Here is a 27,621-nt window from a genome sequence, read left to right as displayed (position 1 = left end):
CAATCAATGATCTGCTTTTCATGTGTATAACTCTGCCTTTTCTAAAATTTCATATATTTAAATGGAATCACAAAATGTGTCTTTTTTCACTTAGCAATATGATTTTGAGATTCATCCATGTAGTTGCATTTATCAGTAGTTTGTTTCTGTTTATTATGATGCAGCATTTAAAGTAAGCCTTTTATTTATTCAAATTAGAAGCATTTGAAACCATTACCCCGATGTAAATTAGTATGTTTATTTTCTCTTGGTCAGATGCTTTCTCTCCAGCACCACCACCAAACTTCAATTTCTTTAAAAATTAGAATGTTCTTGCTTCTTTGTGAGACACTGAATGTTGTTTCCATAGAAACAGTTATAATGTTACAAACAGATTATGACTTATGAACAGATAAAATGAAAAGGTCAAGTCACAGAAAATCTCGACAAATGTATCTAGCAATAATCAGTGCCAAAACAGGAGCCAGAAAGGACAAAAATTAATGAAAAATTTCACACATATATATAGTCTATTTTAACTGGACTTTAAGGTTAAATAAGAATTGATTATAAGAATAGGGTTTATGTGTAATTCTCTTTGTATACTACGCTTAAAACACTGCCTTGCAAAAAATACTGAGTGAATGAACAAATGATCAAGAAACCATTTATTGACCTCAAAGAATAATCCCCTAGTGTTTTTCAAACTGCTGCTTACAACCCATTAGGAGATTTAAAAATCAATTTAAAAAAAATTTTTTTGTTTTAAATGAAATTAAATTTTTTTTTGTTTTAAATGAAATTAAGTAGAAAATATCAGAGTACATAGCATGTAGTAAGGTGGGTTATCTTCTGTTTATATATCTATATTCATATATATAATATAAAGATGTATATTTGTATTTGTATGCTCAGTCACCTTGTAAAATGCATTATTTACTGTGAAAAGTAAAAAAGTTTGAAAAATACTGTCTAAATGGTACTCTGGGAGCCAAAAAGTTTCTAATTCTCAACAAAATACTTAATTGCCTGGAAACAGATTATGTGCTATGGGAATTGAACTTTAAGCCATGATAAATTAATCAAATAAGAAATTTCTCATTTCCTCACCTTTCCTTTACTCCCCTTGGTAGTGATTTATTCTTACTTGTTAGACGCATATGACATCTTGCCCTCCTTTTGAAAATAAGTTGTGATTAAACAATAATTCATGTTTAAAAAATTTGAGGAGTTTTACTCTGCATGACAGGTCATCCCATTTAATCAATATGCCAGGCTGCTCTGCTAATACCCAGACAGCTCAGGAGGTACGGCACCACATTCATTAATTACACCTGAGAAGACATATTTAACGATGAGGCTAATGTTAAATGTGTGAAATGAAAATTAAATTTGTTCCTAAGAAACGATTTTTAAAAGATGTTACCTGGCTGATAAGATCAAAACATTATAAATACCAGAGTTACTTAAGGACAAGAAAATAATTTATTCTCAAAATATTGGTAAAAAATTGCTATCAAGACCACAAACTGAAATCCTAGTGGCTTTGTATTTAATTATAGCAAGAGGCAGAAAAACTTGTATGAATAAAAAGAGAAACAAGATATTACACCTATCCAAAAGATCTCCTCCTCTGCATTACTTTCCAGTCACTTATTATATAAAATATTTTGTAATTCTTTTATGTCATTTCCTCAGTCATGTCTACCCTTTCAAAAACACATCATAATCAACAAATGTTTAGGTGAGCAGTGTAAGCAGTATAAAAAATAGTAAACAACCTGTCTAAATGGAAATATAATCCTAGTTCAGGGTCTTTTCTTATCGTCTAGAACTGGTGAGTTAAAACTGAAAATTCTTAAGGACCTAAGGAATAGGACAGGGGATGGAAAATATAAATTAACTACGGAATCCATAATTTTTATATGCCAGCCAGTAGTGAGATTCCCATTTTATTCTCAATTTTATGCCAATGGGAACAGTGAAAGAGGTAATTAACATAGGTATTTTTGCTCAAAAATCAATTTCTACAATGATTTTACTTTAGTAATAAATGCGTCATACTTTTAAAAAACTAAATTCAAAGCATTAGAAGTTAAAATGTATTAAGTTAAATCATAAATGTTCAAGTTACAAAAATATTTCATAAAATGTCAACTTCTCTGTCTTCCAGGAGTAGAATAATCTTTTAAATAGTTCTATCAAAGTGTATCTGTTTAGTAGCAGTAACTTAAAAATAACTATAAAATGTTCTGGCATCAGAAAGAAGCAAGATTTTGCCTTAGTATGGTTATTCATTGTTATTTCTCCCATCTGCTTCCTATTCTGTGTACTAGAAGGTTCTAACAAATAACGGGAGGGGGGAATCATAAGATGCATTTTAATTTATTCTTTTTTAATCCATTCCTGAAACTTTCCAGAGGAGAGGATTTTATCAGGCACCTTCCAGGAAGAAGTGTTGGGCTATCAGCGGTTAACTTTGCACACTAACATCCTATGAAGAGGAAGAGAAGCTTGGTGCAGAGGTTTAGATGTAACACCTCAGCCTCTCTCCCTGCTGTTGTTTTGCATATTTGGCTTTATTCTGTTTAGCAAAACTGGGTATTTTCCCTAACTCTTCTAATTTTGACCTCTGGTATACCAAACCTTGAATTAGCAAAATTGACTGCTCTTTCATATTCTTGATCTTATTCCTGTGGCTAAATACTTTGGCCCTAGATTCAACTCCATGTTTCTGATCCAAACCTAGTAACTTGAACTTCATTCCTGATCATGAACTTGATCTTAATGCTGATCATTTGGACCACTACTCCATCACCTCAATGTGTGTTAATACAAGTGTAAAGGCTCAGCTTCATAGCCACCGTCTGAACTAAAATGGCTGCTTCATAACCCAAGATGACTTACAGGAGGAAAATAAATACAACAGAAATAACATCAAAGCTTTGGCAAAGAAAGATTAACTCCTGAAAGAAAATGTGATGATCTAGGAAAAATACAAACAAACAAAGGAAAATATTTAGAGAATTCGTTTACATAATGTCAAAACAGAAGAATTTAATCATAGAATAAATGTAATAACAAAGTTTTCCGCTATTTTAAACTGAGATGAAAACAGAGTTCCTTAGTTGTATCAATATTAGGTAGATTTACTCAGCAGTGGTCAGGCTGATGTCCCACCTGATTAAAGGGGGAAAAAAATCCTCTCAATTAGGAACACCTCCACCTCAATTGATCCTCATCAGGTAAACAGTATTTAAATTAAGCTAAAATTAAATGCAATTTAGCTGAAGATAGATGTCTGGATAATGATCTAAAAATAACCTTTATGCAGGTGAATCCAATTTTTATGTTTTGTTGCCTTTGAAAGCAAATAATCAAGTCTTCTCTATCACCTTGTTTGATTTTCTTTGTAGCACTTACCATTATTTAAATATGTATTATTTATTTGTCTACGTGTTCATTTCTATCTTCCCTATTCTTCTATTTCTATTAGAATATTAACTCCATAAGGGCTGGGACCATTTCTGTCTTGTTCATCACTGTATTCCTAGTGCATACAACAGGGCATGACATATACAGTAGGCTTTCAATAAATTTCTCAAATGAATGAACTAATGGTAGTGCCGCTTTGATTCGATTTTTATGAAATTAGGAACAAATAGTTATCCAAGGAGACCAAGAAGCTATGAATACCAACAGTATTTCCTAATATGCACCAAATGACTGCTCTAATGATTGAAGTCGGTAATAACAGCAGAGGTGGGGGACTGGGGGGAGTCAGGGACAAGAGAATTTAGAAATCGTTTGACTACGAAAAAGAAAAAAATCTGTTTTTCTCCCCACCCAGCACCATGGACAATATGAATACACATGACGTTTACAATACTAATCAACATCTAAACGATTCCTAGCTCTCTTGTTCTCACATCCTTTGATTCTGAAGTTATTTTGATTTCTAATCTTGTTTCATGTACATTTTAAAGAAAAATGTTCTTTAAGAAAATGCCAATTGATTAATGCCACCTAACTTATTAGTGAAGCCTGGTCCCCAAATATATAGATTTTCATTAGAAATCTCTTCTCATCTGTCAGTAGAGATGCCTGAAGTGTTGGTGATATATAATCAAAATGAAATCTAATATCTGATTCCTTAGTAAGGGAAACGGTGAAATGCTTCAAAGTGAGAAAAATGCAGTTCTGGAAAACCAACTGGAAAGCTGCAGAGAGCTCTAGCTTCCCATGTTCACTCTGATACTACTTTTACCTTGTCCTTTTTCCCTCCAGACAGAAAAAAATACATACATACATACACTTATATATGTATGTATATAAATATGTATATATATGTACACACACATATATGTACACAGACATATACATATATGTGTACCTGAAAAAGGAAACTTTCCTTATATAATCTCCCACAGCACTGAATAGTACTGCCAGCTATGTAACATAACAGAGACAAGGGTAAAATATTTCTGATTTAAAAATATTTAACATAATGAAATTAGCATTTGAAGAAACTACATAATTATAAAATATAGCTGACAAGAGTCTTTAGTATTTTAATACTGGAACCTCTAGTATTAGAAGGTGATCACCACAGCATTTTAAAATTAATAATCATAAAGAATGCTAATGTTTTTAGCAACTCAAAACTAAAAGTCATAATAATTACTAACATGTATTGAAGGCACTATTATCATCTCTATTTTACATATAAGAAAACGGAGACAGATATTAATAACTTGCCCAGAAGCATAATGGTATTAAGAAATGAAATAGGGACTCAAACCTGGGCAGTTTATAGACTGAAACATACAGCAATGTATCCACTCCTGATAAACCTTACCAAAAAATGATGGATACAGGGCAAGAGCACAATATCTGCCAAAGTGAAGTACAGGCCTTCTACAAACACATGGTCCAGAGGTGGAAGGTCAGAAGCTTTCGCTTTTCTGACGTGAGCAGGCTCCCTGTTGGCAGGAGCTGGTTCCTCATGTACTGTGAGCTTTGAAAATGCCACTCTCAGTTCCAGGCTCGCTGATGAAGAGTCCACCTCTTCAGATGTTTCCTGTCTATGGACCTTGCTCTTCGTTTCTTCCTTAGAAAGGGAAGGCCTAACCCCAGCAGCCTTCTGCTGCTTCAGCTTCTGCCGCCGGAGTTTGTCATCATTATGTACCCTAACGGGCTCACTAAGCTTCTTCTCAAGCTCTAGTATTTCAGCAGGGATAGCTGGGGGCTGGTCAGAAGATTCTTTGAGAAAATTCTCAATAGCTAAAGGGATGGTAAGTTCGCATAGCCTGGTCCACTGACTAACCTGCAAAACAAAACAAGAAATGAAAGGATTCTTTACTTTCAACATAGCTTGAAGAAAAATAACTTTCTATTGGGAAATAAGACTGGTTTAGAGAATTTAAGTCTTGAGCTAAACCATCTCTGGGCTAGGCTTTTACGCTCTATCAAGAGACATTACAGTGCTTCAGAAGTGATAACATTAAACAATGGAGGTTCAGCATTCCTGTATCTGGAATATTGCTATTCTCCTGTGTCCACTTACCGAATAAATCCTCACTTCCCAAAGCCTTTAAAGTACACTCCCCCTAAAAAAGCTAGGTTTCCGAAACACTGCTACTTTGAGCTCCTGTTCATATGTAAAATCCCCTTTAAAAATCCTCAACGTAATTAAAAGGTAAAGAAAAAAAAAAAAAGAGAAATCTTTCCCTAAAAATAATGTCTCTAAACCTCATAAATTAAATTTGAAATTCTTATCTTCCAATACTGTGCTGAAATATCGGTATATGTGAAGGGCTATTTTAACTCTTTCATTGGTTACTGTAGTTTCTTTTAAATAAATTAAATTTTATTTTCCAACAGAAAGTTCAAATAAATATTCAAGTGAATGTGTTGTCACTTATGGCTTTAAATAACAGAAAAGAGACATTATACTTACTTCAGCACAGGCTTTCAAGCAAGTCTTCTTAAAACCCAGAAGTTCCAAAATTTCCTTCTTTGAGGGGTCTGCTTCATATGATTTCTGGATTATGTGTCTCAGAACAACAGCAAGTCCTGCTCTACAGAAATCGTCTGGTCTTTCTACTACTGCAGGTAAACAGCAACTCTGGACTATTGGTGGAAGCTCTTGCCTTGAAATAATCTGTATTTCAACATCCTCAGACAGTACACTTTTAAGTAGTGAAATGCCTGTGCTTTCTCCAGTGAGGACTAAGCAAACTTTAAAGATTTTGCAGTCACAGTATGATAACAAAAATAAAGTTATAGATGTATGAAGAGGAAAGATGCACCCTTCTTTTTGGTGAGAAAAGTCCAAGTATAGATATTCTTCTGTAAGACTTTTCTTAATGCCTTTCATTTTCTTCTTTCATTGGGTTACCTGAAGCATAAATTGAAGTGGTTATAGGTCTTAGAATATAGGAATTGCAAAGCTAAAATAAAAGATGAACATTTTAAAAACATTTTCTAGAAATCAGCAGGGATTTGTGATAGATATGATTCTACAAGAATTGGTTCTTGGAATGAATAAATGGCTTCCAAAAGAAAGATTCCTACCCTGCCCAATTAACTAGTCTTAAGGGTGATTTTATATCCAGCTCCTTTAAAAAGAGCATACCTCAGGTGCTTGGCAATAGAACTCTCCCAGTCAAGTATTGATACTTCGGGGTCTCACCACAGGTGAGAACAAAAGATGAATAGAATGGGACATAAGAAATAACCAAGAATACCTAGAGTTGTCTGGGGATAATAGCTCTGAGAAGCTTGATGAATACTGCTTGTTTTATGCTCCTAAAATATAATAATTGCGGGGGGGAAATATTCATTCTCTCACAAGAAATGGATTCTCCCAAGGTGGATTTTGATATGTGATGAGCTATTGTACGCTGAATCACAATAGAAAAAAATATTTGAAATTCTCCATAACTTAGATGTTGATAACTGAGATATCTCAAAGTTAACGTGTCCAAAATCAAGTTTCTTATTCTCTCCCTACGCCCAAAACCTGTTCCTCATGAATCTTCCCCATTTCAGTTAATGGAACACCATCCTTCAGCTCTTCAGGCCAAAAACCTGGACAATCATTTTAAATTACTCTTTTCTTTCACACCCCCATAACTAATCCATTAAAAATTTATTTTGGCACTACATTCAATATATACCTAGAATCTGATTATTTCATTCCATCTTCATTGCTTCCACTGTGATCCAAGCCACCATCACCTTTCTTCTTAATTATAGCAATTGCTTCCTAACCCTGCTTTCCATCCTCTAGTCTATTCTCAACATACTAGCAAAAATGATACTGTTAAAAATGAAATAAAATCACGTCACTTCTCTGCTCAAGCGCTCTAATGTCTTCCCATCCTACTCAGAGAAAAGGCAAAGCTCCTGCAATGGTCTACAAAGATCTCCTTGATCTAATTCTCTTTGTCTCTTTGTCCATCTCATCAGCTCTCATCTTCGCTCACTGCTTCAGCAAAAGTGGCTTGCTGTTCCTCTAAATCACTAGGTACATTCCCACCCCAGTGCCTTGGCACTTGATATTTCTAGTGCCTAGAACACATCCATACCTCCTTTAAGTACCTACTCAAATATCAACTTTTTGAGATGTTCCCTGGCTACTGTATTTAACTTGCAAACCCCAACTCCCACTTTTCCTGAAAAAACATTTCCATCCCCTTCTATGCTTTTCTTCACAGCATTTATTACTACTGTAACATACTACGCTATCTATTTTGGTCTTAGCCCAATAGAATGTTCCATGAGAGTACAAATTTTATTTTATTCACTGCTATGCTAAAACAGGACCTGCTATATGTATATGTGTGTGTGTGTGTGTGTGTGTGTATATACACACACACACACACACATATATGTATATACGTGTATATGTATATATATATGTGTGTGTGTGTGTATATATATATATATATAGTCAAGAAATATTGAGTGAATGCATGGACGAATAGACATGTTGGTTATTTTAAAGATGCAAACGTACACAATCTTGTGGTCAAATTATTGATGGGTGTTTTCAAGTCACAATCCTTAAGACTTTTGTCAATTATGACTTTTTGTTTGATTTCTACATTTCCTGGGTCTAAAATTCCCCATGTTCTAATACATAAATCAAAATTCCAAAACTGACACTAGATGGCACTCTTTAAAAGCATTCACCATGTAACAGGAAAATGGTATATTGGAGAAAAAATTATTTTAAATTATTTAAAAATTATATTAAAAGCCTTTAAAAAGTACACATGCAACTCTTTCTTTTAAGTGTATTTGAAATATTAGTGCACCTGAATTTTAGGGTGCTAAAATTTACTAAATTTCCTTTATATTCTAAATTCCTTAGATTTTTTTTTTTTATTCAAAAGCAAAATAGTTAAGTACTCTTTAATCATCTTGGTCCTCAACTTTTTTATTAAAGGGCTAATAATCCATTATAACAAAGGGATATTGTTAGTAAAGTACTGTCGTGGAAAACTTCTTGATGATGCAAGTGATCACCAGTGTTTTATACTTCTTTTGTTAAAACATAACAGATCTGCACCATGGTTTGTTACTTATTTAAAAGATTATCTAAGGGTAACTTATTTCATGTAATTTAAAAGCAACAACACTTTAACCCATGGAAACCATTTTCTCCCTGAGCTAACTTAATTACCTTTTGGATTATTTTTTCCTCCACCTAGAGCTGATTTTAAAACAAAATATTAAAGGGCATTTGTTAAAGCTCACAGGCAAAAGAAACCAACATTTTGTAGAAAATCGATAGTCTCTTTGGAGAGTTTATCCCTATATATCTATTGCTGATTAATTTACCAATCCTCTTAACTCCCTTTGTTGACAGTGAGATGCTATAAAGATCCCTAAATGTTTCCCCAATAAGCAGATTTGACAGAAAACATAATCGATTTCCTCATTTGCCCAGCAGTCTAGGAAATAGTAATTAGAGACTAGTCCTGCTAACACTTAAAAAACACACACACACACACAAAACTAAAAACAACATCATACTATTTTACAGCTTTTGATTTAGGATATGCAGAAACATTTTTTTAAAAATTAGAGTACATGTATATTTGCCACTTCCCAAGGCACATAAGAACCTTGAGAATTAACTTTTACACATTCTAGAAACTTTTTTTGCTGTGAGCACTTAATAAATGCTAAATGTCAACAAAATAGAATAGCAATAATCTGCCCTTGGAGATATCTAAAAATTAATGAGATGCCTAAGAGAAAATGCAACGTACTGCTGATTCTTTTTAAAGATTTTTTTTTTTTTGATGTGGACCATTTTTAAAGTCTTTATTGGATTTGTTACAATATTGCTTCTGTTTTAAGTTTTGGTTTTTTGGCCGCAAGGCACGTGGAATCTTAGCTCCCCGACCAGGGATCGAACCGGCACTCCCTGCATTGGAAGGTGAAGTCTTAACCACTGGCCCGACAGGGAAGTTCCAGTACTGTTGATTCTTAACATAATTTATTTCTTTAAATATAGATGTTTTTTTTTTTCCTCCCCTTGAAGATTAAAAATGTTACTTAATGATCTTAGAGTTAAAAAAAAAATTACTCTCCCTGGGCAATTTCTCCACATTAAATACTACTGTAATTTCAAAAATAAATATTAAGTATTAGCAAACCTGTACAAATTTGATATCTCGTTTTGGCTTGTACTATGTCTTTAATTTTTCAAGAAAGTAGAACACAGTTTTTGCTTAAAGTCTGCAAATACCCTCAAAAGAAACCTTTTTTTTTCTTCTTCTTCTCCATTTCTACCTAGAGAATTCCTTATTTTATTACTTTTATGTCATGAGCTTTAAAAAAGGTAGGTGCTGTAGAATCATCCCCTGGGTCTCCAACACACAGAGCTGGGGGCATAGCTCTTGTTAGTCCAGACTACATTCCTGCCAAGCACAGAAGTGCTGTATGTCATTTGCTTTCTCAGCTTTGACAGGTGCCACACTGCAACTGTTCCTGTGATGGACTGAGAAAGCAGCAGACAACACCACAAATGTCAGATACTGAACAGAGCTGATGGAGTGTGCATCTCCTCCCTGGAAAGGCCAGCCTGCTTGGGAATGTTGCAGAGGGAATAAAAACAGGTAAAAAGAAAATACTTAAGCCTTGGTTTCATTATTTGGGAATCTTTAAAGATATTTTTAAACAAACGAAGTAGTCACAGGTTTAATTAGGAATTTAATTTTTTTTTTCATTCTCATTCCAATTAATATATCTTGGTGTTGATAAAATGAAACATTTCACACATGAAAGGGGAAATGAGTTTAATAGGTGTTTTCTTATCTAAAACCATTTTACTACTTTACTCCTTGCATATGTATACATAGAAAGAAAAAAATACCATAAATAAGTATGAAAATAAGCATACTTCTCTGGAAACTGGAAAAATAGTTTAAAACTTTTGTGCTCAAAATTCAAGTCTGGATCTATGGCAACTAAATATTACATAATAGATAAATAAGTTGTATATTATATATAAAGACCAAAAAGTGTACAACTGCAACTAAATATTAACCAGTTGATTTTTTTAAAATAAGAAATTATCACTGGGCCTGGGATTTGATAGGAGCTTAATAAATGTTAAATGAACAAAGAATACAACTCTAAATAATATTATGTACATTTTATTGTCCACCAGCTATGTGCTAGCACACAGAACTTTTGTGCACTACTTCAATCCTAATAATCTTTAAAAGTACATTTTACTCCCACTACATAGATAAGAACTGTACTTCAATCCAAAAGCATTATTTGAATCTATAAAAGGATCTTATTGGAAAACATTAAGGAATAGGTATTTTTCTAACATAAATAGCATTACTTTATAAACTTCATAAATTGAAGCATATTGCAATTTTATTACAGCAACAATTTCACCAGAGTGAAAACCATCAGAAATTATGTTATTCTAAGCAACTGTCCTTGATAAAAACCTCCATGCTAAAGGCAGTTATTTGACAATTCTCAGCACTGGATTAAGTTTTTTGATAGTTCCTTCCTAATTCCCTTTATTGGATCTTCCTCAGACCTCTTAGTGACGTGTAGCTCAGTACTTTACCCTATTCTCAACTTACACTCACCCCTTTGATTACTGGCTTTCAAAATTTGATCATGCCACTCAATAAGAAATAAACCTTATAATGAAAGTCATTATACACTGAATAATACTGAAACAAAAGAATCACCAGGAAATATCCTACCACATGAGATATAACTGACAGTTCACCCTGCTTTTTCTTTCTTCTTCTTCTCCTCCAGGGTTGTGTCATTGTTTTAATGTTGGTTAGTACTCACTAAAGTGATTCCATGACCTATGGGCCACAACTTACAACGGCACTACTCGAGGTGATTTACCGTGTCATAGGGTTAAATATCATCTAAGACTCCTATACATGTATCCTACTTGACATCTTCACTTGGACATTTTTCTAAACCTGTTCCTCTTTCCTCAAGTAGTCCCCATTCTTGATAAAACAGCAATACCATTTACTTAGATGCTTGGGCCCATAATTCTGCAGTCTCACTCAACTTCTTTTTTTCTCTCTCTTACCCTATTTCTACCTTTGAAATACATGCTAAATCTAACTTCTTAGCACCCCTACCAATAACTTTAATCTAAGTCATCACTAGCTCTTACAAAGACTACTGCAAAAGCTCATTAACTATTTTCCTCCACTCAATACAACTGTCCATTCTGCAACTATAGTCAGGGTGATCCTTTAAAAACATAAATCAGTCCATGTCCTCTCTTCACAACCATCCAATGGCTCCCCAGAACATTTAAAATAAAATCCAAATTTCCTATCATGGTCTCTAGGGCCTGATGTGACCCTAGCTGTGTTTCTTTTTTGACCTGATCTTCTACCCATCTTCCCTCTTGTTCACTTCCCTCCAGCCAGTTCTCCTTGCTGTTCTGGGAAGACGCCAGCAATGTCCCCACGCTTGAGAATTTTGGTACTTGCTATTCCCTCTGCCTAGAATGTTCTTCTCCAAGATATTCACATGGCTTGCTCCTTCATTTCACTGAGGTCTCTGAATATTAACTCAGAGCAGTCTATCCTGAGAAAAAGGACTCCCATCACTTCCTAGCCCCTTATTCTGCTTTCTTTTTCTTTACATCAGTTTTTTTTTTCAGCTGTTATTCTAGACGTTTATTGGAATTATTAGGTCAATTATTTGAGAAACCCATACACTCATTCAACAAATATTTACTGAGTTTGCTACTATGTGCGAGGAATACAGCACTTATTACCTCACATATCTCCAGTGCTGAAGAGTACTCAAATTTTAGTTCAAGGAATGTTTAGTTCAAGCCTTAAATTATGCTTTATACTTCCAAACTTCTCAGGGAAAATAAGGGATCTGTGTTGAATTGAAAAGATTTTCTCCAACCAAATATTCAAAAAATCTGTTTGTTACTGAGGCTGAAAGCTGGGGAGTCACAAAATGTTGGAATATAAATGTGACACCCTAAGTCCACTTGAATATTAACTGCTTATATTGTACAGAATAAATAGTTCAAAGCAGTTTACAAATACGAAAAAATCACAAACTCCTATTTTTCTTAAAGATTCAAATTTAAATTTGAACCCATTAAAATTCCCACTACAATCAAATGTTCAACATTATGAATATTAGAACTTAGCTTGTGTTTTATACATAACAATAACAGTATTTGGTTGCAAATCTCACTACTTTCTTTCAATAATATAGATAAACAAAGAAAAGCCTGCCTCTACAGAGTTAGATAGCAGCTATTACCTTAGATAGTAAAGTTTAAAAAAGGAAAGAAAAAACTGAGCCATTTCAGTGCTCACTACATTATGTAATGTGAGGACACATATCGTTAAGTCCTAGAGGACAAAATCCTATGATTAAAATTAGCTGCTTATCTGGGCAAGAAGTGAAAAAAAAAAAAAAAAACAGTTTAAAAAAGCGTACTGTAACCTTAGCCATAAGGGAAGTGTGTCCTCTCTGGAGAATCAGGGAATTATCTGTTGCCATAGAATCATAATGCTTGCAGCTAAGCCTGACCTCAAAATTAATAGGGATCCACAGCATGAAATGCTAACATGTTAGAAACATCGGCAAGCCTGAAATAAAATTACTGAATACCCACAGCTACCAATACCCGTGCTTATTATGAACTAAATGGTTTAAATCCTTGCTTTCCAAGTACTAATCATAACAGAATTCAGTAGGCTACTTTAAAAACTTGAAGATAAAAACAACATATGCTAAGGAACTGTGTATACTACAGATATTTTAGTTGACTGGCCTCAAAATTTGTTAAGTTTCAAAAAAAAATTTGTTAAGTTTCAAGGTCTGTTAAATTGCTGCTGTTACCCACTTGCATACTCAGTCTTTATTCTTATTTCAAATCACGGGTGATATAAAAGCTACAAAGTAAACACAGGTTAAAACAAAACTAAAAACAAACCCCCCAAGACGCTTATGGGCCTTCTACTACAGAAGTTAAAGTTTGAGCTTTGTTTAAAGCAGGCAAACATGTAACAGAAGTGTAAAAAAATAAAAGAATTGATAAAATAAATGTCAAATCTCACTGAGTTTTTCAGATTTATTTTTGAAGTTAGGACTCTTAAAACAATGCCTTCAGGTATAACTCAAACATAATTTCAAATAATAAGTATGCTTAAGGCAATCCTTTCAGTAGTGTATATTCCCCACCAGGCAGCTGAAAAGTCACATAGCTTAACGTTTGATTTATTAAATATGATAGCAAATCACTCAGTTGTATTTATAACAAAGAATTTATTTTCACAATATTTAAGTGACCATGGTTAAAATTTAAATTGTCACCACTAGTTTTTGCCAGCTTTTGCACTTTCTCCTTTAAACAGTTTCTAGATAAGCTTAGAAAAAAGTAGTACTCTATCTTCTCTTATCAATAATTTAACAGAAGACATATTATTAAATGCTGGCATTTTCTTGATATTCAAGAACTTATGACAAGGAATGGGATCACGGCATTAGGGGATCATGACGTTAAGAATAAAGAGGGGGAGTAGGGGAACAAGTCACCTAATCCCAAACCAGGTAGAGAAAGTACTCGTATCAGTAAACGTTTTGGAAGTCAAAGCAATTTTCATGTAAGTTAAACTCTAACTTTCTATAGAAGTTTAAAACCAAAGTGAAACACTGCTTTGATGGTGTAACAGAAGCAAATGGCCCCAAATGAAGCAAGTTCATTAGAGTAACTGTTAGGTAGTATTCACATACAACTGCTTTCTCCAGTGAGGAAGGGCTGGAATAAAAAACTAAGTGGAAAAAAAAAAAGTTAAAGCGCGGTCCAAGAGGCCTTAAAACCACACCTAGCAGCAAATGGCAAACGACCCCACAGACTGCTGCAACTGGAAGCTGCTCCATGCCCCCATCAATAGAGGAAGCCACGGGGACTGGTCCTGGAAAAACTGAGAAGGGGCCCGGACCCCTCCACCCTTCCCTCCATTCCCCACATCCTCAACTCTGTTTCCCCAGATGCTAAGAGGCGGCTTTACGGCGTCTCAGGGACTGCGGAGCCGGCGGCCCGAGCGCCCGCCCTCCTTACCTGGTCGCAGAGGCGCGGCCAGGCAGGGAGGGTGCGTGAGCGTGTGGGTGACACGGACCGCTAGCTCATTCCTGCCCCGCCCGAGCCGGGTTTCCCGAGGCCGTTTCAGAAAGTTTTCGCCCGCGGGCCACACGCAGCCAACGAAGCCGGGAAAGAAACAACGAAGATCGCGCCAGGGAAGCAGCGACCCCCGCAATCATTCATAATCCGGCGGACCGGAAGGAGTGGGTTACGTCACTTCCTACCGTCGCACAGCCAATACGTTCCCCGGTCGACCCTGCTGCGGGAACCTTTGTTTTTCCGCTCTCGGAGCCGGCTGCTGCCGGGAGCGGTTCGTGAGGCCACCGGGAACTGACGGGGCAGCGGGGCGGAGCGGTGAGTTGTTACCAGCTCACCGGCTCCCAGTCGACTCTGGGAGGCTCAAGACTTTTGCGAGGGGCGAGGTGGGAGAGTAGTTCCGTGCGGTCTTAGTTTCCTCGTTCCCTGTGGGGACACCTCGTAATTTGCAGGCGGTCGATTGCCCAGGATGACTGCTCACCCCTTAAGTGAGGGTAGTGCTTCCTCGGAGGTTGTGGCGGGCTGGGGCACGCGGACCGGGGGCACGCGGACCGAGGGCACAGCCCCAGGGACTAGGTCCTTGGAACCCTGTCTCCGACCTTCCTCGGAAGGTTTTGGCGACTTCTCTCGACAGCTCCCTCTGTCGGCCTCTCACCTTCTCTCGAGCTCACTTGTCAAGGACCTTCCCCTGTGCTAGGCCTTGGGTGTGTTATGACTTTGATCAAAAAAGATTGGCAGTCCTTGTCTGCGTGTCTCTGGTCGCTCTTCAGATTCACTATCACTTGGTTGGTTTGGAATCAGGGTCTTTCCGCTTCCCTTATCTTTCCGGACGTATGCCTAAGGTTTCAGTGTAATCCAGGGCCAAGAACTCAGTGAGGGAATGAAAAGGGCAGCATCTTTAAAAGGTTGTTTATAGAATGGGTTGCAAGAGCTTGCAAAGACATAAAGAGAAAAGCTTTCTAGAGCCGTTATGTGATGGCAACCCTAATATTGCACTCTGCGTGAAAAGGGTCGATTTCCTTCATCTCGTTCACATGCAGATGATCAACTTTAGACTTCTTTTAAGATTCGCATATAGGGTGGGAAATGAGATCTAGAGGAAAGAATATATTTATATATGAGTACCCAATTTGGGTTGGAGAAATCACAGAAGCCCTAGAAAGTGACATTTAAACGAAATCTAGTTCATTCACTCTACAAATACTTTTGAGAATCTGTGAAGTTCCAAGCACTAGGTATATAACTGAATAAAACAAGTCCCTGCTTGCATGGAGTTTACAGTCTAGTGGGATTAATGAATCTAAATCGGATGAAGGATTGGGAAGAGAGTATTGCAGATAGGGACATTGTACAAGTCCCCAGTCATGAAAGAGGTGTTTTTGTTTTGTATTGCTTTTCTTTTTTTGATGTTTGAGGGTTTGTGGGGCGGGGCAGTTAGGTGGGGATGGCTTAGAATTTCTTTTTTATTGCTTTTTGTGAAGAGATTTTGGACATGATTAGAATTGTGTAGAAGAAGAGGAAAGACCTTTATACTTTGATCTCTGTTAATTCCAAAGCCATTATTTTGTGGTACTTTGCAAAATAGCGAAGGGGTAGGCAAAAAAGAGAGCCTCTCCCCTTAAAGTACTCAGAGTGTTATAGAGAATATACAAATGTACAAAAAAAGAGTGTGGTTCAAGGTAGAAAGTTCCAGTACCATGAGAATGCATTTTGAGATATTCTAGGAGGACAAGATTAGTTGTATAGGGGGTAGAGAGGAACACAGTAGCTGTGAGTAAAGTTCTCATGAGAAGGAGTATTTGAACTGGGACTTGATAGCATTTGGAAATATAAAAATGGGTTATAAGCTTGTCAGAAAAAAATGAGTAGAATTAGCAAGCCCAGCTAATGGCTCTGCACTACAGAAGGTCTGGGGATGAAGAATTAAAGTTTTTGTGCCAGTTACTGAATCTTTTTAAATGGTAGGCCAAGAAATTCGGCTTTATTTTAAAGGCAGTGGGAAGCCTTAATTTTTGAGGAAAAAAAATGAAAAAAGAAAGAAAGGAAAGAAGGAAGAAAAAAATGTGTTGCAGCAACATTAATATGGCAACAGTGTTGAAGTCAAGAATAACTAGATTGTTGCTATAGTACAAAAGGCAAATAACGACCTGAATCTGAATAGTAAGTGTGGAAATGAAAAACAGGAATAGATGTGAGAAACGTTGCAGAGTCAGAATTCACAGGAAAGGCCTGCTGATTGTTTAGATATAAGGAATTGGGGAGGACTCAGTGAGGCAGAGATTTAGGCCTCAGACCCGATTAATGGAGAGTGTGTCATTTATTGAAAGAAAGTGCAGGACAGGGAACTTTTGGGGGAAGATATCCATAATCTCAATTTCAATCATAACTGAATTTGAGATACCATTAAGGCAACCAGGTACACATGTTTACTAAGCAGTTGGAATTGTGGGGTTTGAGCTTAATAGAGATTGGAATGGGGATAAACATGTGAAATCAAGTTGAAAACATGATATATATAAGATTACCACGGAAGAAATTGGTAGCAGAACTAAAGAAAATAGACAAGAATAGATACTTGGGCAATACCAAGAGCAATGGGGATGAAAAGATGACCCAGAGAAAGAGTAGCCAGAGATAGAAAAAGAAAACCAGGAAAGCTGAGTGTTACTCGTGGAGGAGGAAGATTTTTGAAAGAGAAAGTGAATAACATGTATTCACTTGGCCAGCATTTACTGAGTGCCTGCTATCTGCCAGGCACTCTGCTACAAACAGGGATTACAGCAGTAGGTAAGGTCAGTGCTGGCCCTCATGGAACCTACGTTCTAGTGAGAAAGACAAACCCTGTTTACACAATTAACAGTGTAATAGCTATGACTTGTAAATACAGGATATTTTAGGACCATATAACGGTAAGACTCCTTATTTTGTTAGGGGAATGTACAGAAAAAAATTGAGACGAGAAGGGTGAATAAGATGAGGCAAGGGACGCTTTCTACTAAAGAGCTGGGGTAAGAAAGAGTATATGTTGAAAGATTTGAAATAAGTCATGTGGTTACAACAGAAAGTGGGAATAGCTTGAGATACTAAGTAACATTTAATGAGCAATTGTACTCTGTGCCAGGTACTGTTGTAACTGCTTTACATGTATTACCAGATCATGTAGGGCATTAGAGACCTTTTTAAGAATCTTGTTCTTTAACCTTTGGACAGTAAGAAGTGAAAAGGAGTATTTTAAGCAAGTGGATGATATAAAAATATTTGGAAAGGCGCAAGAGTGATTTTGAATTTTTTCTTTTTTTTTTCTTTGGCTGCATTGGGTCTTTGTTGTTGGTGCGGGCTTTCTCTAGTTGCAGCGAGCAGGGGCTACTCTTTGCAGTGCACGGGCTTCGCATTGCAGTGGCTTCTCTTGTTGCGGAGCACGGGCTATAGGCACGCAGGCTTCAGTAGTTGTGACACGTGGGCTCAGTAGTTGTGGCTCACGGGCTCTAGAGTGCAGGCTCATGAGCTGTGGTGCAGGGGTTTAGTTGCTCCATGGCATGTGGGATCTTCCTGGACCAGGGCTTGAACTCATGTCCCTGCATTGGCAGGTGGATTCTTAACCACTACGCCTCCAGGGAAGTCCCAATTGTGGGGTTCTGATTAAGCTCTTACAGTGGGCCAGATAATAGCTGCATGATGGTAGCTTGGTCTAGGGTGTGGTAATAAGGATTGAAAAAGGTAGACGAATTTGAAATATATATAAGAGGTTTGGTGATTGAATGGGAGTCAGGAGTTGAAGTGGAAGGAGTTAAAGCTGATTCTCAGGTTTCTGGCTGGAGCAATGGGATAAGTATCATTTGAGAAAGGGAAGATTAGGGGAAGAACTGGTTGAGAGAAGAGTTTATGAGTGGCTCTGTTAGGGGCATGTTGAATAGGCGGCACCAGTGAGATATCCAAGTCAAGCTGGCAGTCGAATCTTGGAAGAGATGCATGGGCTGGAGAGATAAATATATAATTACTGGCAAAAGGGTATAGGTCAAATTGTCTAGGGCAGTAATTCTGAAACGTTTAGAGTAGATCAGAACCATCTGGAAGATTTAATGCAAATTTCTGGGCCTCACTCCCAGAGTGTTTTCATTAGTAGCTATGGTTGTGGAGACCGAGAGTTTGAATTCCTAACAGGTTCCCAGGTGATGCCTGTTGCTGCTGATCCAAAGGGGACATTTTGAGAAGAAGGTGTAGAGTGAAAGAAGAGACCCAGAACCTAATCTTGAGCAACCCATTTTTGATTCCTCAAGATTTTTGAGGAATCTACAAAGAAGACCAAGAAAGAAGTAGGAGGAAAAAATAGTATTTATTATACTTACCTGACTAAGGCTGTGAATACTTTGGTGAAAATATTTCCATGGTATGGTGGCACAAAGGCCAAATTGCAGGAAATGCTATATAAGCAGAAGGAGTGAAGAAAAAGTATAAAATGTAGGAGAAGTTTTGCTATAAAATGAAGAAGATAGGATAGAAGATATTTAAAGGTCAATGAAAAGATGCCAGTAGAAAGAAAGAGGCCGGGGGAGGGAGGTTTGTGAGTGGCGGAGAAGACATAGGAATAGTTCATAGCTCAAGGTTTCAGGGGGGCGGAAAAAGATAGGTTCCAGGCATAGGTGGCATTACATGGAGAGCCACCCTCTTATTTAAAAGGTGGGAAAGAGGAAAGGATTGGAGCAGGTATATTTGTAGATGTGTCAGAAAGTTGATTTAGTTCCTCTCTGACAGTTTCTGTTTTCTCTGTGAAGTAGATGAGGACATCTACTAAGATAGAGAAGCAGTTTCAAGGAAAATGGAGAAAATGTGACTGGTCTTTGCAGAAAGTGGGGAAATGAGTTGACCAGAGAAACATGATAGGATTGCTAAGTTGTGTTGAGTGCCTAGGTGGGATTAGTGACTCTGAAGATACAGAGTGTATGTATTCCTCTCAACTGCACTTAGATTTTGGGTGCAGGCAGGGAGAAGGTAAATAGGATGGATGACTATAAAGTAGAAGAAACTGTAGAACTATGGGACAAGGATGCTTAGAGTGCTAAAAGAGAGTCTTTGAAAGGCTGGACCATAAAGGATAAAAAGGATGGAGAAAAAAGATGATTATTTAGAAGTAGGAATTTCTGTGTTACTTATATACATTTACTGTATATAACTAAGTTATATAAGTCTTAGCTCCTAACGTAAGCTAAGACTTTGTTCCCACCAACACCACTATTGCCACCTTCCTAGGCCATTGACATTTTTAAAAGTGGTGATTATTATTAGTTTTCTGCATTCTTCTTTTTTTAAAGCAACATCTAGATTTGAAATTAAATCTACATTTAAAGCATTAAATTTCTGTATATATTTGTATCTATATCTACACACACCTAGGACTTTGTTTTCTAGAATTCTAATCCACAATAAGAAAGCTCTTTTACAATCTATTTTGATCATGAGTTTTAGAATATACAGGAAAGAACTATATAGAAGTAACATGATTTGGTGTAACTCCTGGAAAATATTCTTGGAAATAATAAAGGAGATAAAGTGACAAATTTACACAGTTGCTGACCTCTTTAGGACTTCAGTAGCAGGAAATAAATTTCTTTCACTATTCAGTAGTCGCCCCTTATCCATGTGGGATATGTTCCAAGACTCCCAGTGGATGCCTGAAACCATGGGTAGTACCAAACCCTATATATACTGGGTTTTTTCCTATACATACATACCTGTGATAAAGTTTTATGAATAAATTAGGCACAGTAAGAGATTAACAACAATAACTAATAATAAAGTAGAATGATTATAACAACATATTATAATAAAAGTTATGTGAACATGGTCTCTCTCCTCAGGTTCTTCAACTCTGCCAGAAATGTGGCAGTGGCCTCTTCATTGGCAGACACAGCCTCTCCAGTAATTTTTATATTTTTCAGTCTAAACCTATTCCTGAATCTGTGTAACCATCCTTTATTTGCAGTAAATGGTGTGGTGTCACTCATTTCAGGGGATCTCTTGCTGAAGTTTTTGTAGATGTTCAATGTTTTCTGGCCCAACATATTGCTGTCAGTTGGAACATATACTGTTCATGTCCTCCATCCACAAATTTAATGCCTTTTCCATTCTAACTAAGCACTTATGCACTGTGGCTATAACTTTTGCACTCTGAGGTACGACAGCAAAACTAGCACAAATTTTCCTTCTTCACAATTTCACAGATAGAAGACTCGTTCTTACCATAGATTTTAGCAACCTCAGCATATGAGCATACAGTTTTTTTCTTATTAAGTTTAAAACTTTCACTTTTTCACTTAGAGGAAGCACTTTGCAACTTCTTTGGCATATCTGAATAGCACGCATCACTACTCTGGCTCTTTGGGAACATTAAATAAATAATAATAAGGTGACCTGAACACAAGCACTGCAATACCATGACAGTCAATCTGATAACTGAGCTGGCTAGTGACTAACAGATGGGATTCACTGGACAAAGGGATGATTCACATCCCAAGCAGGATGGACTGAGCTAAGGAGCTGGCATGAGATTTCATCATAGTACTCAAAATGGCGTGCAATTTAAAACTTATGAATTGTTTATTTCTGGAATTTTCCATTCAGTATTTTCCAACTGCAGGTAACTAAAATATCAGAAAGTGAAACCACAGGTAATAGGGGGACTGCTGTATGTGCGTTTGCTGGTAAGAAAGGAGAAGTAGTAGAAACTGGAGAAGGCAATAGAAAAGGGAGAGGGAAAGGAAGATAGAAAACTAAAATATAAAGGATAAAACACATAACCATGAGTGTTTTATTTTAGGCCCAACTCCTGTTTTTTCTGTTGGACAAGGAAAAGATGTTCGGTCAAGAAGGTGCCAGTAAGGAGAAAGGAGAGGGACCAAGAAAGTGGAGGTCTCTATAAATTCAAAGGATAGACGAATGGGAGTAAATAAATTTTTTAAAAGAAAGAAAGATTGACTTGGTACCCTGAGGAGGCTCCTGGGTCAAAGCAGTAAAAGAGATAGAGTGATGGAAGATTGTAGTTAAAAAGGAGAATTGACTGTAGTCAAGCAGGAGAATACTTGTGTCAAGTTTCAGGTTTCAGTGGCTGAAGATGAAGCTCCTTGAGGTTGAAGATCTAAATAAAACTAGTGCAGGAAGTTGGAGAAGAACATCAATATATATGCTAAAATTACCAAAGATGATGGCAGGGGGAGAGGAAAAGATGAGCTTGGTACAAATGTTCTGTACATTAGCAGCAATGAAGATGCAGGTGTGGATTTCAAGAGAAGATGTTGATAAATGGTGATCGTGGAATATTTTTCCAAAAGCAGCGATATGGAGTATTGCTCTTTGCTCTTTGAGTAGGAACAACTCATTACTTGGGAGAAGGCTGTAAAACAGGGGATGTCTGTGTGGATGAGTGGGGATAGTAAAGGTAAAGCGATAAAAGGACTGCTCGAGAAAAAAATGGAAAATATAGGGGAATATGTTGGTAATGAGTAGGGGCTAGAAGACGACGGGCAACTAGCAATGAAGTTAATGTGGAAAGGGGGAAGGGCTGAGCTGAATGAGTGCTGGAGGGATTTTCAAGGGGAAGGTAAGTTTGTACCTTAAAGCAGCCACTATGTATATATAATAGGGAAAGGGAAACTGGAAGTTGCTAGAAAGGCTAAAGTATTGGTCTCCAAAGTATTCTCATCATTCATTCCATGAGTAAAAAAATTGAGCTCACTTCCTTATATGTGTATTTAGTTGCCAATTATATGCATATACTGCTATCACTATGTATATTAATAGCTTTTTTTAATAAAAGATTAAAAATAAAAAAGAAATTCTAACATTTTTTTTCTCTGTATTCCACTGTGGAGACCACTGGCTAGAGGAATATGTTAGTAATTTAGGGCAGGGGTATAAAGTCTGTTCAGTTGTATAATTGCAGGATCATATAAAAAGAACTGACTCCAAATTGGTGTTGATGACGTGATCTGTGGTCTGGTCTCCTAATCTAGGTGCTGACTCTTCTCACCTAATCTGTAATGTAAACCTTTTATCTGTGATTATGGAAATACATAACCATAAATACTTGGCTTCTAATTTTCAGCATAGAAATTTCAAGTAACGGTTTTTCTAGTATATTAAAAGGATTCTTTTAAGTTTCAATATTTTCAGTACCTCATAATACAGATTGTTAGCTCTCTAGCTAACCAAAAAAGTTAGGTCAGTAGAAAGACTAGGCTGTGTTCCCTTGTGCACTCAGGAGTGGCAGCTTTACTCCTTCTCATCATGGACATTTTAATGAGGAACTCTTCTCCTCAGAATGTATATGATGACCAGCCTCATGAGTAAATTTAAAACAAATAAACCCCCACCTTTCTGTACCTATCATTATATATAGATGATGTATGTAATAATACAATCTTAGGAAGTGAGAGAGGTTGCTTCTCAATTTTTATTAAATTTTTACCAATTTATAACTGTTTGAGGTAGATTATTTTTCTTTTAGTATTGGCCTTTAGACCGCTTCTCATGGGTGATTGAGTAGAGCACAGAATTTGAGAATAATTTTGTGGCTATCAGATAAATATCTAATACCTTGTTTAAAACTTAAAAAAAAGGCTAGTGAGGTGTGTGTGTGTGTGTGTGTGTTTCCTGTGAGAGTTGGAGAAATATTAGGGGGGAAGTGGATGGGGAAGGAACAAACAAAATCTACTTTCAGGCTGAACTTTCATATGCCAAGATTCAATCTACGGCAAGTTTTTTGGTTTTTTTTTTTTGCGGTACGCCGGCCTCTCACTGCTGTGGCCTCTCCCGTTGCAGAGCACAGGCTCCGGACGCGCAGGCTCAGCGGCCATGGCTCACGGGACCAGCCGCTCCGCGGCATGTGGGATCTTCCTGGACCGGGGCACGAACCCGTGTCCCCTGCATCGGCAGGCGGACTCTAAACCACTGCGCCACCAGGGAAGCCCTACAGCAAGTTTTAATGGCTTTATAACCCCCTGAAAATGAGAGATTACTGTGGAATTGCTGACAGATCCTTAACTCTAGCAAGTTTGTTGCATTATTATATTAACCTCCGGGATAGAAGACAATTTCAAGACCTAGAATGTTGATCAAAGGATTGAACACAAAGTATACATTTTTATTTTAATAATTCCTTGCCTGGAGAAATATTTGAAAAAGTAACACCGGAAGTAGAACAACATGATAGCATTGGTATTAGCTGAAAACAAAACGTTTCAATGTTTTAGAATTTCTAAGTCTTTGACGTATATCTTCACTATTTTTTCAGTTCCTTAGGACACAGAGAATATCATAGGCCCTATGGGAGATCCATATATATATATATGGTTTGGCACTATTTCTCAGACACCTTGCTTCTCAAAAACAGGTTAATGCATGAGACACCACAATCTAAATGTGATGCAATAAGATTATCATTAGTATGTTTTCTGAGGCACTCAGAATTGGGGCTGAGGACTGAGGAGGCAAAAAAAAGATAGTTGAGGTAAAAGTTTCAGCACGGACCTTTAAAGCTTATTGCTTAATACGTCCTCTAACCATTGTCCTCCAGTGACACCCTTCCCCCAATCTTTTTCTTTTCTTTTTCTTTTTTTTTTTTTTTTTTTTTTTGAAAATAAGGTTTGAGGGCTTCCCTGGTGGCGCAGTGGTTGACAGTCCGCCTGCCGATGCAGGGGACACGGGTTCGTGCCCCGGTCCGGGAAGATCCCACATGCCGCGGAGCGGCTGGTCCCGTGAGCCATGGCCGCTGAGACTGCGCGTCCGGAGCCTGTGCTCCGCAACGGGAGAGGCCACAGCAGTGAAAGGCCCGCGTACCGCAAAAAAAAAAAAAAATAAGGTTTGAGAAGAAGAAATTTTGACATATACTAAACTTGATCTAAACACATCAAGTTCCTGTACTGAATTATGTGTATTATTTTAAAATGGTGTTAGGGGACTTCCCTGGTGGCGCAGTGGTTAAGAATCCGCCTGCCAATGCAGGGGTTACGGGTTCGAGCCCCCTGGTCTGGGAAGATCCCTACATGCCGCAGAGCAACTAAGCCAGCGAGCCACAACTACTGAGCCTGCAAGCCACAACTACTGAAGCCCTCGTGCCTACAGCCCATGCTCTGCAACAAAAGAAGCCACCACAATGAGAAGCCCACGCACCACAAGGAAGAGTAGCCCCTGCTCAATGCAACTAGAGAAAGCCCGTGCGCAGCAACAAAGACCCAAGGCAGCCAGGTGTTAGGAAGGGGCTCTGTGGCAAGGAGGAGCTTATCTGGATTTAAAATTTTGCCAAGGATATGGATACAGAGAAAACTGGTAACATTCTTGCTTCAGGAGAAAAGAACTAGATAATGCCAGTTAGAGAAAATTTACTTTTATCCGTAATAACCTTTTGGACAGTATGAATTTTGTATCAGGTGCACAGTATTACCTATTATAAACAAAAGAACAAGAAAAACTTTGACAGATAATTACCCGTTGTCTGTAAATTACTTTCCTCTTTTTTTACTTCAGGTGTTTGCAATGGCTGCTACTGTGAACTTGGAACTTGATCCCATTTTTTTGAAAGCACTAGGCTTCTTACATTCAAAGAGTAAGGATTCTGCTGAAAAGCTAAAAGCACTGCTTGATGAATCTTTGGCTCGGGGCATTGATTCAAGTTACCGTCCATCTCAAAAGGTACCTACCTGGATAAAAAGCTTGGAGGAAGTTTTGTAAAGCCTGTAGTAGAACAGTGTTAACATTTAGAACGTCTCGAAACAATCTCTGTGCCAAATAATCTTTTCTTGTGGAATGAAGAAATTTATAGTGTTCTTTTCTTCCTTCAAGCTTTCAGAGAACTGTTACACTATATAGAGAAGTTAGCTGGGAGTGGGGGATATTCAGTTCTACTACTTTATTCCTATAGAAACCTACTTAAGATATATTTCAGTTTCTAATTCCTTATGATCAGAGTATTTTTTTAAGCTGCTGAATGAAACCGTAACCTGTGTTATAATTATTCTCTAACGTTTTATGGGCGAAAAATAAAAGGACAGGGATTTTGCAATGAAGTGAATTAAATATGTATAGGATAATGTAAGGAATAAAGGAGGTATGGATGAAATGTGAGAACTGTGTAGCTCCCATAATAATAACAAAGCTTTATGTGAAAAGAATATACATTTTGGAACCAGACAAACCTGTTTTAAATCCCAGCTTACCTCTTACTAGTGTGGTGATAGATAACATATCTTGAACATTTACTGTGTCCTAGGTACTTTTCTCAGTGGTATATGTTTATCATTAATTTTAGTTGTGGTAATTATCCTTTGAGATAGGTATTATTTATTTTTATTTTACAGTAAGGAAATTGAGGTACATAGTAACTTCATTTCACCCAGCCTCTGTTTCTTTATTATTAAAATGAGGATAATAAGACCTACCTTACAAAGTTGTGAAAATTAAAAGAGATAAAGTATGTCAGCCACCTAGTGCAGTGTCTACCTGGTACATAATAGACTTTTAGTGAATGATAGCTCTTATTAGATTCTCTAATACCTAAGACATTCTTTCAAACCATTCTAAAGCTCTAGCCTTGAAACTTTGTGTCACCCAGGTCTATGAACACCTAGACACCAAACTGAGAAGGAGAGGACAGAACTACACGACTAGCTCAGTCTAATCCAGAATCTCAAACTGAAGACAGGGCCAAGTCCCAGACTCAGTGTCCAAGTGATCAGTGATATTTTGCTCCCAGCCTTCTTTGAAAGCTACCTCTAGTATTCTCAAACCTTTTTATTGTCTTTTGAGTAGTAAAGCCATTGTGACTTCATTTCTTTCACCATTCTCATTCTGGTAGGTTCAAAGAGCTCAAGCCAACCAAATTAATAAAACTCAACAAAATATACTAACAAATTCAGTCTGCTCTGAGTATGGATATAGGCCAAACAGGAAATTCCTATTATTACTAAAGAAGCAGTATTTTGAGATTCTAAAACAGAAGGAATTTCATCTGTTAAAGTACATAAGAAGTTTGTTACAATTAAAAAGCCTCCTGCCCTTAGGTTTCTAACTGGAAATGACTTCTCATGGTCAGTTTAGAGAAAATACTCTGCTAGGTGTTTTTAAAACACAGATGCATTTAATTTTAGTCTTTAACTGGACATTTCCATCTCTAGAATTGTGTGAGAATCACCTAGAAGCAGTGGTGTGCTTATAAACATTATCAACTGGGTATAATTCCAAGGAGCTACTATATGCATAAGCTTTCTTTTAACAGCAACAGATAACAAATATATATACATATCAAAGAGTAAAAATAACAAGGATTGCAAGTTTAAAACAGAATGGAAAGATAAGCCACAGACTGAGAGAAAAGGTTTGCAAATGATGTATCTGATAAAGGACTTGTATCCAGAATCTGTGAAGATCTCTTTATACTCAATAATTTAACAAATGCTTTAGCAAAGAAGATAAATGTGTGGCAAATAAGCACTTGAAAAAAATGTTTAACACCATTAGCCATTAGGGAAATGGAAATTAAATCTACAGTGATATGCCACTACATACCTATTAAAATGTCTAAAATTAAAAAGATTAGCCATACCAAGCATTGGTGAGGATATGAGGATGTGAAGGAACTGGGACTCTCATATACTCCTGATGGAAATGTAAAATGGTATACCACTTTGGAACATGGTTTGGCAGTTTCATAAAAAGTTAAGCATAAACCTACCATGTGATCCAGACATTCCACTCCTACATGTTTATTCTAGAGAAATGGAAGTATATGTCCATATAAAGATTTGTACCTGAATGTTCATAATATCTGTATTCGTAATAGGTCAAACTGGAAACAACCCAAATGTCCATTAATAGGTAAATGAATAAACAAATCATGGTGTATTTGTTCAATGGAGTACTATTCAGCAACAAAAGAAATGAACTTTTGCTACACTCAACAACATTGATGAATCTCA

At 37.0% G+C, this 27,621-nt stretch overlaps 2 protein-coding genes across 10 annotated transcripts in view; one reads left to right on the top strand and one right to left on the bottom strand.

The window, feature by feature from the left end:
- The window catches only part of GSTCD (glutathione S-transferase C-terminal domain containing), a 128,046-nt gene extending 113,266 nt beyond the window's left edge, over window positions 1-14,780 (bottom strand). For 3 of the 5 annotated variants that reach the window (XM_027103428.1, XM_027103430.1, XM_027103429.1), the window contains exons 1-3: window positions 14,600-14,780; window positions 5,939-6,379; window positions 4,838-5,305 (exon numbers count right to left, since the gene is read on the bottom strand). In XM_027103428.1, the coding sequence (XP_026959229.1) occupies window positions 4,838-5,305; window positions 5,939-6,358 (888 nt within the window). In that variant the 5' untranslated portion in view covers window positions 6,359-6,379; window positions 14,600-14,780. Of the gene's footprint in view, window positions 1-4,837; window positions 5,306-5,938; window positions 6,380-7,160; window positions 7,722-14,599 lie in introns of those variants that run through there. The other 2 variants (XM_027103426.1, XM_027103427.1) reach the window with 2 other exon arrangements.
- An 85-nt stretch (window positions 14,781-14,865) lies between these two features.
- The window catches only part of INTS12 (integrator complex subunit 12), a 29,366-nt gene continuing 16,610 nt past the window's right edge, over window positions 14,866-27,621 (top strand). The window contains exons 1-2 of one of the 5 annotated variants that reach the window (XM_027103433.1): window positions 14,866-14,974; window positions 25,175-25,339. In XM_027103433.1, the coding sequence (XP_026959234.1) occupies window positions 25,184-25,339 (156 nt within the window). In that variant the 5' untranslated portion in view covers window positions 14,866-14,974; window positions 25,175-25,183. Of the gene's footprint in view, window positions 15,043-18,211; window positions 18,970-20,434; window positions 22,251-25,174; window positions 25,340-27,621 lie in introns of those variants that run through there. The other 4 variants (XM_027103434.1, XM_027103435.1, XM_027103436.1 and 1 more) reach the window with 4 other exon arrangements.

Source organism: Aethalodelphis obliquidens, unplaced genomic scaffold, assembly GCF_003676395.1.
Source record: "Aethalodelphis obliquidens isolate GAN/ISIS:26980383/991018 unplaced genomic scaffold, ASM367639v1 scaffold6, whole genome shotgun sequence".
In the NCBI taxonomy this organism is placed as follows: Eukaryota; Metazoa; Chordata; class Mammalia; order Artiodactyla; family Delphinidae; genus Aethalodelphis; species Aethalodelphis obliquidens.
Note: the sequence above shows the minus strand (reverse complement) of the source record. Positions and strands in the feature narration are given on the sequence as shown.